We start from the raw sequence: 13,951 nt of genomic DNA, 5'->3' as shown, positions 1-13,951 counted from the left end.
AAGATGGTTCTCTAAATATGTGGCCACATTCCTCAGTTTCCCCTTAGTGTCTACTGGATTTCACCTAGACTTTCAAGGCAAGACCTCTTCAAAAGAAACCCCCTTAAAAGGGGAGTTCATCAACCCATCTTAGAACAATTCAGAGGACCCAGGAAAAAGGGACCCTCACCCTGGAAGGTTCAAGGTGTGTGATGGCCGAGTTGTGACAGTTGTAACTGGCCTCCTCCTGTCCACTGAATACATTATACAGCTTCAGCTGCCCTGTGCAAGTGCCAAGCATTAGGAATCGCTCCCGTGCTGAGAACGCACAGCAGGTGAAGCCACTCTCATCTTCATTGGCTTCCCGGAACACTGAAATAGGACGGAATCTAAACAAAACAAAAGAAATTCAGAGGCAAAGAAATGTGCTATCACTCAGAACAGGAAAACCTTGCTAGCAGGATTTAGGTCTAAAGTAGATTCTTTTAAATATCACAATTCAAAGCTTCTTTTTCAATTAAAATGAGAAAGGGACTTCCATTCACAGATTTAAATAACAAAAATCGCACTCCTTTAAAACTGTGATCCCTTTTCCAGAGATTAAAGAATCACAATATTAAGTAGGTATTTAGTGCATGCTGGTCCAGATGACCACATTCCGTATAAGAATGCCTGTTCTGACTTCCTGCTTCCAATTCAGCTTCCTGCTAATGCTCACTCTGGGAAGCAGAGAAGATGGAAAAGCCACAGACCCCTAAACCAGACTGAGTTCCTGGTGGCTGGCAAAGCTTCAGCTGTGACAGGTATTTGGGGAGTGAACAAACAGGTGGATCTTTCTTATTTCTGTCTCTATGCCTTTCAAGTATATGTTAAATACATATATATACAGTGCATATACATATGTGTGTGTATGTACACACACTTTAAATTCAAAATGGGAGGCAACTTGAACCAGGACTAAACCACTTATGGGGTCCTGATTGGAAAGCATGAGTTCTCTAGGGATGATAATGCAATATGCAAGTAATGCCACTAATGACAAGAAACTCCATGGTAAACAGAAAGTGACCACAGATTGCTTATGTATTAAAGTGATAACAGTTATTTCAGAGCAAGACTAGCCACTCTATGCAGGTGCTGTCCCAATACCTTGATTTAAATAGAAATATAATTCCAATTCCAAAGATAAGAGAGGGCCTCTTACCTGCTAAAGATAAGGTGTCTATCAAAGCATCCACCATCTACCCCTCCATACTTTGGAAATGATGCCCTACGGTTTAGCCTTGAGGTAAAATTTATTGGCGCTTGCCGCCTCTGTTTTGGCTCAGGACACTGGTGAGGAGTAAAGAGAGAGAAAGGTGGGCAGGTGGCTACTGGGTTCTTGCAGCGAGCATGTTGCTCCCTAAGATATTCTGTGATGATACTGTCCAGTGTAGGTGGGGAAGGAAGATGTCTGTCCAACTGTTTTTTTATGGCTGGGCTTTGGCTGTAGGCGCCATGGTCCGACTTTTGCCGCAACACTCTGATTTTCCTGCCATTGCAAGGTGACGGCCTCTCTCTGATAAAACTGATCCTACCAATCAAAGGGGAATTGCCTGCATAAGATGGTCCAGGCAAAGCTAGTGAACCCTGAGGCGGCCGTGGTTGAGGATGGACAGTGGGGGCAGAGGGGGCAGAGGCACCCACGACAGCATGGCTGCCTAGTCGAGTCGCAATGCCATTAGCAATTCGAGGGGTTCGGGGAAGAGAGACAGGTGAAGCAGCAGCAGCAGTTACTGGGGTAAAGGCAGAAGAATGGGAGGCAGCAGTCATGGGCAAGTCGGCCTCCTTTGTCAGCACCGTTGCTGTTTCTCCTAGCCCTTTAGAAATGAGATGGTTTCTTATCAACAGAAGTAACTCTTTCTCAGGAAAGGAGATCCTTGACTGTGCGACAACATCCGCTTTCTGCAGGCGTGCTAGAGACACATCTGTGCCAATGAGAAGTGGCTTTCCTGACACCCGTTCAATGAGCTCAGCGGCATACTTGCAGAACTTGACATGGTCACTGCGCTTGTCCTGCAGCACAGGCTCCTTCATCAGCTGCTGGATCTGGCAGCTGCTGAAAAGGGGCAGTTTGCTGATGATCTGCCGGACAGTACTGCTGCGAGAGAGGCCCACCAGAGCCTTGCAGGCCAGGGCACGGATCTGGTCTGCATCAGTGATGGGCATCTTAATAGAGAGTAAGGACAGGAGAACCTTGATGCCATTGTTGGACTGGACCACATTCCACATCTTCGCCAGGGTGTGCTCACTGCTTTTGGGGGTCTGAGGCAGCTTCCTCCGAGGAGTTCCAGAGATAAATTTGCCAATACTGGATATGCGGTTATCTGGGCCACACACACAATTGATGATAATTTGAAGTGCTGACTTCTGAATTTCAGCATCATGGATAAAGAACTCACCCTCAGCCACTCCCAAAATAATGCTGATACCTAATGAAAGGGGAAAAAAAATTGTATCATTCCTTGTAAAACTCACGACCGACCTCAATATTCTGAGTCAAAAGGTTCCATTCCATTATTTTTGTTCTACTTCTAAAGAAGAAACTACAAAAATGTTCAAAGTATTAAGGAACTGTTTGTATAAAATACAACCAGTATCTCCAATACTTCTCATGTCCACCTCAGCAGCACCCACGCCAAGCCCCTAATCTTAATAAAGTATATCTCAAAGTTTATTTTCCTTTTGTGTGCAAGATCATTTTTACCCATTTTCAGTTATCTGTCACTTATTTCATTAATATTCACGCTGCTTAAGTTTTTACTATCTATCCCAAACCATTTTTCTCACAAACCTTGTTTGTCCAAAACTCATACAGTTTTCAGGAATGGAGAAAAGCATGTACATTAAAAAACACATGATTCCCTTTACAGGAAATCTGTATGGCACTACTAGCAAGTCAAAGACAAGACCCTTCCCCACTACCATGGGTTCTAACATCCCCACATAAGCTCAAGCAAATTACCGTAAGAGCAAAGGAAAGCAAAGCCAGACCAAGACCCAACAAGAGTGTCAAGGTATCACCTACCCACAGTGGAGACAGTAGAGCCAGCCTCATCTAGCACATCCACAGATTCTGCCAGCTGCAGCTGGATTTTTGGCACCACGGTGAGAATAGCCAGGACATCCAAGGCAAAGCGCACAGTATCATTCCTGGACAGGAAGAATAATTACTCAAAGGGAAACTAAAACACAGCCACAATAACAACAGCTTGTGGAAAGATACAAAACAGATCAGAACCACTTCTCTCTAAGAGATAGATGTTCTGGGCTCGGCAGCGTGGCCTAGTGGCTAAGGTCCTCGCCTTGATCCCATATGGCCGCTAGTTCTAACCCCGGCAGCTCCACTTCCTCTCTATCTCTCCTCCTCTCAGTATATCTGACTTTGTAATAAAAATAAAATAAATCTTTAAAAAAAAAAAAAGAGTATAGATGTTCTAAAGGCCTACTAAGCAATACTTACAATCACTGAGTCTATATTACATATGCACACACAAATACCTTTAAAATACGTTCATGCTTAATCTAATTTCTCAGATTCAAGTCTTAAAACTTCAAATTATCTTTTATCACACACCATGTGCAAACCAGCATCAACTTTACAAAAGCAGTAAGCAGAATGGAACTTCATTTGAAACTTCTCTCTGATCTCACCTTGCATAATATGTCTTCCAGTTGCAGGCAATTGAAATGAGCTGCAATAAGAGTTGCACACAAGACAGCTTGAGGAAGACTTCAGCTGGTTCCCAGTACAGCTGTGCTGGGCCATACTCTATCAAAAACTCCATCATCTCCACAATCTGTTCATGGGTATATGAACATGCCTGGAAGGAGAGATGTTATCATCATATCCAACTCTATCATTCCCCACCTACTTTCTTAAACACAGTTCACTGGTCAATAGATTTTAATAACAAATGTAACAATAAATCTCAAATTCCACAATTCTAGAATAAATAGTCCTTAGGTAAAATGGCTATGTAATGTTTCGCCTTTCATTGTATAACCTAAAAAATTGTGTATCAGCCTCAGAGAGAATCAAGCACCACGTATTGGTATCTTTTCAATTTGTCTCTTTTAAATCATAAAAGTGCTTTTTCTTCTTTCCTTGGGAGGACCTTGGAGATGGCCTAGAGCCTAAGCCATCTGCCAAGGCCCGGGGCCATCCCCACATGAAGATGTTGTTTCCTCTACACTAAGGGTACAGCACTTAAAGGCACACATGTTTTATGGACCTGTTGATTCTCTCTAAAAGCTACTACTAGACAACCAGCAGGCTTTAGAATAAACATTCATGCCTCAGGACAGGAAGACGCAGACCAGGGGCCTGACATCAGGATCCTTGATATGCCATAACCACAGCAAGCCAATGCAGCAGCCACAGAAAAGCCCAACAACTTCAAGAGTGACAATGTGGGACCGGCGGTGTGGCCTAGAGGCTAAAGTCCTCACCTTGAACACACCGGGATCCCATATGGATCCCAGTTCTAATCCTAGCAGCTCCACTTCCCATTCAGCTCCCTGCTTGTGGCCTGGGAAAGCAGGAGAGGATGGCCCAAAGCCCTGGGACCCTGCATCCATGTGGGAGACCCGAAAGAGGTTCCTGGTTCCCGGCTTCGGATCGGCGCAGCACTGGCCGTTGCGGCTCACTTGGAGGTGAATCATTGGACAGAAGATCTTCCTCTCTGTTTCTCCTCCTCTCTGTATATCTGATTTTGTAATAAAAATAAATAAATCTTTAAAAAAAAAAAAAGAGTGACAATGTGTGTGTGGAGCTGAGGATGTCACAGACTTCTGTATTAAGTTGTGTATTAACAGTCTGCCTACCTGTCAACCAAATGACCCCTTTCCCAGGCTACACTCACCCTCACCTGGGACTGAAGGGTAGCACAAGATAAGCACTCCATCCCAGAGGCTCATAAGAAGCCAGTCAACGGAAAGGGACACCCTTTGCTTCCCCGTGAATGTAAGATGAAAGTAGAAACACTGGGTCTGGACCAACAGCCTAGTGGATAAACCCTCATCTTGCATCCACCAGGATCCCATATGGGTGCCGGTCTCTGGGTGCCCTACTTCCCATCCAGCTCCCTGCTTGTGGCCTGGGAAAGCAGTTGAGAATGGCCCAAAATTTGGGACTCTGCACCCACGTGAGACACACAAAAGCAGCTCCAGGGCTTTGGATTGGCTCAATTGCAGCTGTTGCGGCCACATAGGGAGTGAATCATCAAACAGAAGATCATTCTCTCTGTCTTTCTCATTGTAAATCTACCTTTCCAATAAAAAATAATTTATTTTTATTGCAAAGTCAGATATACAGCGAGGAGGAGAAACAGAGAGGAAGATCTTCCATCCGATGATTCACTCCCCAAGTGAGCCGCAACAGCCGGTGCTGCGCCAATCTGAAGCCAGGAGCCAGGAACCCCCTCCGAGCCTCCCACATGGGTGCAGGATCCCAAGGCCTTGGGCCGTCCTCAACTGCTTTCCCAGGCCACAAGCAGGGAGCTGGTTGGGAAGTGGAGCAGCAGGGATTAGAACCGGTGCTCATATGGGATCCTGGTACAATCAAGGCGAGAACTTCAGCTGCTAGGCCACCGCACCAGGCCAAAAAAAAGGTAAATCTTAAAAAAAAAAAATTGGGAGCAATCTAAATCCTTAAGGTTCACTTATGTGTCTACTTTCAACTTTTTGTTTCCAGTCAGGACAAGTCTGACCCAACATAATGTGTATCTCAGAGACTCCACAGATCTGAATATGAGTTTCAGGCCAAGATGTGACTGGGAGCACTAACTATATCCTCTCACCTTGTATGGGGGTTGAGGATGAACAAGAATGCCACCCTCGGTCCTCTGAAGCGACTGCTTTACTTGTTCCAATTTAATGGCCAGGTGAGCTTCAAAGTACTTGCGCAAGGCCATGCAAGTATGTTTCCCAGTTTGCCGGCTAGCAAATATTTCATCATCACTCAGAAGGGCACCTTGATCTTCCAAATTTAGAATCTCCAAAGTACTAATCTAATAAGAACAAAGTGAAAGATTAGAGGGAATCAGTAGGAATAAAAAAGAAGAGCACACACACACACAAAAAGAGAAATTTGAGAGAATTGCCAAATAACCAGGTGTTTCTATATGTAACATGCTAATAGCAGCTAGATGACAGCAAAACTGCAAACCCATATCAAAAAGTAAGAGGTTTTAATCACATAGAAAGACATACAGATATAAACTGCAACTCAGTAAGATAAAAATTTCAAGAGTAAGTCCTCCTATAATGATAACCAAAGTAAAAGTATAATGGCCAGAGAATTCTCCAACCACTAAGGAGGAAGCAAAACAAGGAGGCAGGAAAAAGACTTCACACAAAGAGTAAGAACAAACTCATCCAATCACAAGCTTCCTCTCCAAAGAGGTGCTACTGAAGGGCAGTGAAGATAAGCAGTGCTCCTACTCAGAAGTGCAAAGAAGCCTCTGAAAGAACCTCACCAAATTCACCAGACGACGAAGACCATCGTAGCGGTCAAAGAGCTCCAAGACAGCCCGAAATGAGAAACAAATTGAGAAAAACATGGTAGCATGGCAGCATCCTGAGGCATGAGAACATTCCATTAACCACAGAGTATAGTTCACCACATCAGACAGAACGTTGTGTGGATGCATGCAAACCTGCAAAATATTGAAGCAAAACATATATATATACACACATGTTTTTTAAAAAATTTTTTTGGGCAAAGGAGCCTTTAAAAAAGATTAAAAAAAAAAACTCACAAGTACAGGTTGGTATCTTTGCAAACTACAATCATCGCTCTTGGTCAAGCCATTCTTGAAGTTACAATTTAACAACATAATCCATTCAAATCTGCAAACTATCCAAATTAATTCAACCTATACTTACTGTTAACACATATATTCCTCATTTAATGCTCACAATGACTGCTACATAGGTTTTGGATTCTTACTTCACAGATGAGGAAAAGGTTCCAAAATAAGAGACGTCACCCAAATCATAAAAATGGCCACATTTACTAATATGGCTGATAACTAACACTCCCATTACTAAATCTCTTCTAATTCTGCCTCTGGTACTTGCACAGTGAGTTAAGCTGCCACCTGTGGAACTAGCATCCCAAATGGTCAACAGTTTCAGTCCCAGCTACTTCACTTCCAATGCAGTCCCCTACTACTGTGCCTGGGAAGGCAGCAGGGAATAGTATAAGAATCAGCTCCCAGGACCCAACACAATGGCCTGGTGGCTGGGGTCCTTGCTTTGCATGTGCTGCGATCTCATCTGGGTGCCGGTTCATATCACAGCTGTTTCACCTTCCTTCAAACTCCCTGCTTGTGGCCTAGGAAAGCAGTCGAGGACAGCCCAGAGCCTTGGGACCCTGCAATCATGACGGAGACCCAGAGGAATATCCAAGCACCTAGCCTCAGATCGGTTCACCTCCAGCCGTTGTGGCCACTTGGGGAGTAAACCAACAGCCCAGAGTCTTGGGACCCTGCAATCATGATGGAGACCCACAGGAAGATCCAGGCACCTAGCCTCAGATCGGCTCACCTCCAGCCATTGTGGCCACTTGGGGAGTAAACCAACAGATAGAAAATCTTTCTCTGTGTCTTCTCTGTTCTCTGTAAATCTGACTTTCCAATGGAAATAAGTAAATCTTAAAAAAAAAAAAGGGGGGGGGGCCCAACACCATAGCATAACAACTAAAGTCCTTGTCTTAAAAGCACCGGGATCCCATATGGGCACAGGTTCTAATCCTGGCAGGCCCACTTCCCATCCAGCTCCCTGCTTGTGGTTGGGAATGCAGTCGAAGACAGTCCAAAGCTTTTGGACCCTGTACCCACGTGGGAGACCCGGAAAAAGTTCCTGGCTCCTGGCTTCAGACTGGCTCAGCTCCAGCCATGCAGCCCCATGGGAAGTGAACCATCAGACGAAAGATCTTCCTCTTTTTCTTTCCTCCTCTCTGTATATCTGCCTTTCCAATAAAAATAAATAAATCTTAAAAAAAAAAAAATCTGGCTTCTCTACCCACATGGGAGATCCAGAAGCCGCTCCTGGCTCTGGTTTGGTCCAGCCCTAGCAGTTGCAGGCATATGGGGGAATGAATCAGCAAATGAAAGGTCCCTTTCTCTGTAACTCTTTCAAATGAATAAAATAAACTATTAAAAATGGGCACAGAGCTGTAGCCTAGTGGCTAACGTCCTCGCCTTGCATGTGCTGGGATCCCATATGGACACCAGTTCATATTCTGGTATCTCTGCATTTCATCGAGCTCCCTGATTGTGGCCTGGTAAAGCAGCAGAGGAAGATCCAAGTCCTTGGGACCCTGCACCTGCGTGGGACACCCAGAGGAAGCTCCTGGTTTCTGGCTTCGGACTGGCTTAGCTTCAGCCGCTGCAGCCACTTGGGCAGTGAGCCAGCAGATGCAAGATCTTTCTTTCTCTCCCTTCTCTGTAAATATACTTTTCCAATAAAAACAATTCTTTAAAAACAGATAAACTATCTTCTATTTAACTCCATTCCCATATACCTAAATGGACTGTACTTACTCTTTCCATGGCATCTTGGTTGTAAGACAAGTAATACAAGCACATAGATACACCAGTTGCAGCCATTGAAGGACGAGGAATTTCCAGCAATTTCTGTACTCCACCATGAGCAACAAATTCTGTGGCAAATTTGTTATGCAGCAGGAGAGAAGCTAAGTGCTAAACAATAAGTACACAATTACCATCAAACAATCCAGAAAAAAAGTACATTTCTTGACAGAATATCGAGCTGCTAAATCTAAAGAGTTTTCTAAGTAGACAGGCACCTCTTCACAACTTCATTTAAACAAAAAGCTTTTTTAAACTTAACATTTCAACAGTTTTTAAGACATGAAGTGTTGCCAACCCTCTCACTTCCTTTATTATAATCAGCTCTATGTTCTAGCTATGGCTCAGCATTAGCTGAAATTTACCTTCTTTTAAACTGATTTTCAATATATTCCCAAAGAATCGTGAGCAAACCACAGAAACCAGGAAATTTTTCAAACTAACCAGTATGCATTTTAAATAGATCTTTAACAGATCTATTATGTTAACTTCCCATTTAATTCCCACTAGTTTATCTGGGAGGTCCAATCTGTACAATTTTCAGGGCAGGGAATAACAGCACAAGACGACTCTGAATCCAGCCCAATATGGACAGGGCCCTAGGAGAAAGAGGGCTGTTCTTCCTGTGTCCCACTCAAACGTTATCTTGCAGCGATAGACAGTACAAACTTGCAATTACATGGCTTGATAGCCATACCAAGCTGATCAAGGTCAATGGCAAAAACATTTTTAGAAATTCTCTCCATATTGAGATTCAGGCTAAGCCTCATACATAATTCATGTCCCCTCTTCTCTTATTACCATATTTTTTGGTCTGCTCCACAGCCTCTTTACCCTTCCATCCAGTCCTCCCTCTGAAAAGCAACTAAGGCTCCCCTGTAACACTTGGGGAGATTTCCCACTGTTACTATGGATGAATGATGAAACAAAGATCAAGCAGCCTTGACCTTTATAAAGAATCTCATCTCCACACTTCACTAACACCTACAACTCAGCTTACCTCACTGCCATTGGCAAAGATTCTATTTTCTTCCCTTATTTCGCTTCCCTACATAAAGTCTAGTTTCTCCTCAATTTATTACTTTAATCCATTTCATTTCTACTAACTTTGATACCCATACCTTCTCTTAAGCCACTGAGTCTTCCTTCTGAACAAATGGCACAGCTGTTTCTACAGTCTTCCTGTAAGAAGGGTCTCTTTCATGATTTTCCCCTTTTACCACTCAAAAGACTTTACATGGAAGCAGCTGAACAATAACACTCATCATAATCCTTCAAAAACTTGCAGAAATAGTAATGTCAATCTGTCTACTGTGTCTTGTTTCAAAATGAAAATGAAAGTACTACCTTCAGGTACCTGAGACACACCTCTGATTTCTAGCTTTGTCCCAAGTTCCAAGCATACACATGAATGTACACACAGATCCCCACCCACACCACCCACACCTCCCACACCTCAGATATAGGGATATATGTTGCTCCAAGTATGTCTGGCCTCCTTCAAATGTAAAATTTCTTGGGTCTGAAAGGCATATTACCTTAGTTCTACTGCATTTCAGTAACTTCTGAAACTGTACTGTTCAAGGAAGTAGTCAATGGCCATCTGTTACTAATTTCACTGAAATTAGAACTAAATAAAAAATTCAAAGGCACTAGCTACATTTCTGGTACTCCAGAGTCAAAAACGGCTAAGAAGTTACTGTACTGAACAAGGCAGATATGTACTATCTCTAACATCACAGAACACTCCACCGGACAGCACAGCTCTGAAATATCAACACTGAAATTCTGACTTACCCAACGAAACGAGCTGGCATTGTGGAGCACCAGGCTGACTCACAGCCTGTGACACAGGACATCAGAGTACTAGTTTGAGTTCCAGTGTCCCAATTACCCTCCAGTTTCTTAATGTGTATCTATATATAACTTTTCATTTCTCTTCAGTAATAAGAGGTTACTCCTAGCTCTAGAGCTACTATCTACCTCAACATTCAACAGCTGGTAAGTCTCATCACCCTACCTAAATGAGCATGTTTCATTGGCTTTATTCTGATGCATCTGGCAATAGACACACCCTCAGCAATAAAACCCCAAGATGTTTTTTGCCAAAACACGTTAAGAGCTTCTCTGTAAGGAAAAAGCTCACTAGGGCCCAGTACAATAGCCTAGTGGCTAAGTGCTTGCCTTGCATACACCAGGTGCCATATGGGCACTGATTCTAAACCCAACTGCTCCACTTCCCATCCAGCTCCCTCCTTGCAATCTGGAAGTCTTGAGACCCTGCACCCGTGTTGGAGACCCAGAGGAGGCTCCAGGATCCTGGCTTTGGATTGGCTCCGCTTCAGCTATTTTGGCCACTTGGGAAGTAAACCAGTAGAAGAAAATTCTGTCTCTCTATATCTCCTTCTCTCTGTAAATCTGACTTTCCAATTAAAAAAAATAAAGAGGGGCCCAGCACGGTGGCCTAGCAGCTAGTCCTCGCCCTGAATGCACCAGGATCCCATATGGGCGCCAGTTCTAATCCGGATGGTCCCGCTTCCCATCCAGCTCCCTGATTGTGGCCTGGGAATGCAGTCAAGGATGGCCCAAAACCTGGGGACCCAGAAGAGCTCCTGGCTCCCAGCTTCGGATCAGCACAGTACCGGCCGTTGTGGTCACTTCAGGAGTGAATCATCGGACAGATCTTCCTCTCTGTCTCTCCTTCTCTCTGTATATCTAACTTTGCAATAAAAATAAATAAATCTTAAAAAAGAAAGAAAGAGGGCCCGGCACAGTGGCCTAGCGGCTAAAGTCCTCGCCTTGAACGCCCCGGGATCCCATATGAGCACCAGTTCTAATCCCGGCTGCTCCACTTCCCATCCAGCTCCCTGCTTGTGGCCTGGGAAAGCAGTCGAGGACAGTCCAAAGCTTTGGGACCTTGAACACCCGCTTGGGAGACCCAGAAGAGGTTCCTGGTTCCCGGCTTCAGATCAGCGCAGCACTGGCCGTTGCACTCACTTGGGAAGTGAAACATCGGACAGAAGATCTTCCTCTCTGTCTCTCCTCCTCTCTGTATATCTGACTTTGTAACGAAAATAATAAATAAATCTTTAAAAACAAAAAAAAAAGAAAGAAAGAAAAAGATCAGCGAATGAATACTTGTGGAGAACTTTACCTTGAGGGCCTCAAACGTAAGCAAGACATCATTAGTCTGCTTCAGATCAATATAGAACATCATCAACTCTCGTGATCCAAGCTGCATGAATATGGGAAGTAGCTGAAATGAAGAGCAAAAGCAACTATTACATTTTAACTTTTCATATATTTCCTATTTCCTCCTTATGACCAAGTAATGTTGAAGAAATGAGGCACTTCACCTCTTCTCACTTACAAAGAATAAACATTTAAGCACACTCTGGTCAAACAGACCTATCACAAGTGATCTACATAAGACTTAACAGGTTTGAAGGATATTTTCTGAGTAAAAACATATTGCTGTATAAAACATACTAGAAGTAAAGTATATACATAAACTGAAGTGTGAACAGTGCTCTTACCTCCTGATATTCTCCTAGAGGAGTTAAATATTGAAGAATGAGTCTCTGCTCAATAGCAGGAGTCATAGGATAAAGGGTATAATTGGTGCCAATCACCCACGGGGACATTTCTGACCAGCTGCTGTTAGAAAGCTCAACAAATATGCGATCTGGATCAGAAGACGAGAACCCCAACTTCTGCTTGGCTTTCCTAAAGTTCTCTCTGTCACCCTGTTTTGCTGACTTGTTTTTCTTCAAGACTCCTTCCTCCGGTTTGGTTGCCGAGTTTACTCTACTACTGGTCTTGTGGCTTGAATCAAGATGAAAAGAGATCTCCACATCTCCAGAAGCTTCTTCTTGCTCTCCATCCACTACATCTCCTGCTATGTCGCCATAATCCATATCCACAGCTTCCTCATCCAAAGGCAAAAGGGGTTCAGAAGAGAGCTTCCGTGGGCTGGGACGTTTGTTTTCTTGCCGCAAGGCTACTTCCTGAAGCTGTAGCTCCCTCAGTCTTCGAAGCACTATAGCCACCTATCAGCAGATATTGAGTAAAAGGAGTTATCTCTTACGCATCTTTACTTAAATAAGTCTTAATAAATAATTCTTATTTCCACTTAAGGAGAAGTGGATACTCACGCATCAGTCCAATGTCTAGTATTAGATTTGATAAATATAGACTTGAGTTCTATAATCTGATGAAATAAACAACAGCCTGAAAGTCTTGCCCCCATAAAATCTTCCAGAAAACCTAAACCAGAAGATTTATATGTAAAACACATCATTCACAAATGATCTCTTTGGGTCAAGTGGGGCTGGACCATCATATCTGAAGAGGCAGAAACTAGACATGGTCATGACTTTTAAAATGTTTATTCAAATATCAAACATGAAGGCTTTTCAAACTTTTAGCTAGTGCAACTTGTATTCTGTTAAACACTGTCATCAATAGTGTATATAATAACAAAGTTTATTTTTAAAGTTCACTTTTAAAATTACTTTCTGGGCCAAACCCAAAAGGTGGCATTGTGCTTAGTTTTAAACATTATATGATGTCTTCAACTTTGGAACTACATTTAAGAACAACTGGAATGAAAGATACACAGAAGGGCAGACAGATGGTTATATAACAAAGTATAGTAAAATGCTCCTGAGTTAACTAGTATATTAATGATTGCTCACTATAAAATTCAGCTTTGCTATATGAGAGTATTTCAAAAATTTGTGAGAACATTTAAAGGATGAGCTTATAATTTTTAAAACCATATATACATGGAGTGTTCTAAAAGTTCACATAAAATGCCTATTATGAAAAAAGCCATGCACATTGTTAAAATTTTTAACTGAAAAAAGCACCTTTTAAAATTTCTTACTGATTTATTTGACAGCATCTCCTGATAGTTCAGCAGAACATATACTCAACAGCTGATCAGCTTTTTAAGCCCATTTATCAGAGAGTATAGCACTGCCATTCACTGGTTCATTCCTCAAAAGCTCCTAACAGCTGGGACTGGACCAGAGCTGAAGCCAGGAATTCCATCCAGGTCTCTTATACAGAGGCAGAAACTCAATTATTCGAACCTTCTTTCCTGCTTCCTAGGTTTTATGGCAGCAGGAAACTAGAGTCAAAAGCTGCAGCTGTGTATCAAAACCCAGGTACTCCAACAAGGGATGCTGGAATTTAACTGCTAGGTTCGACATACAAGAAGTGCCTTCTGGGCCCGGCGGCGTGGCCTAGCGGCTAAAGTCCTCGCCTTGAAAGCCCCGGGATCCCATATGGGCGCCGGTTCTAATCCCGGCTGCTCCACTTCCCATCCAGCT

The 13,951-nt window shown here is 43.2% G+C and overlaps 1 protein-coding gene across 4 annotated transcripts in view; it reads right to left on the bottom strand.

Annotated features, from left to right (window-relative positions):
• DCAF1 (DDB1 and CUL4 associated factor 1) overlaps positions 1-13,951 on the bottom strand; it is a 75,124-nt gene that overhangs the window by 23,338 nt on the left and 37,835 nt on the right. For all 4 annotated transcript variants that reach the window (XM_058678575.1, XM_058678574.1, XM_058678576.1 and 1 more), the window contains 9 exons: positions 12,152-12,664; positions 11,770-11,871; positions 8,568-8,726; positions 6,498-6,677; positions 5,820-6,029; positions 3,673-3,842; positions 3,047-3,171; positions 1,184-2,450; positions 170-368 (listed from right to left, as the gene is read on the bottom strand). In XM_058678575.1, coding sequence (XP_058534558.1) covers positions 170-368; positions 1,184-2,450; positions 3,047-3,171; positions 3,673-3,842; positions 5,820-6,029; positions 6,498-6,677; positions 8,568-8,726; positions 11,770-11,871; positions 12,152-12,664 — 2,925 coding nt within the window. The remainder of the gene's footprint in view (positions 1-169; positions 369-1,183; positions 2,451-3,046; positions 3,172-3,672; positions 3,843-5,819; positions 6,030-6,497; positions 6,678-8,567; positions 8,727-11,769; positions 11,872-12,151; positions 12,665-13,951) is intronic.

The sequence above is a fragment of the Ochotona princeps genome, chromosome 21 (assembly GCF_030435755.1).
Source record: "Ochotona princeps isolate mOchPri1 chromosome 21, mOchPri1.hap1, whole genome shotgun sequence".
In the NCBI taxonomy this organism is placed as follows: domain Eukaryota; kingdom Metazoa; phylum Chordata; class Mammalia; order Lagomorpha; family Ochotonidae; genus Ochotona; species Ochotona princeps.
The sequence above is the reverse complement of the archived record's forward strand: the minus strand, read 5'-3'. Positions and strand labels throughout refer to the sequence as shown.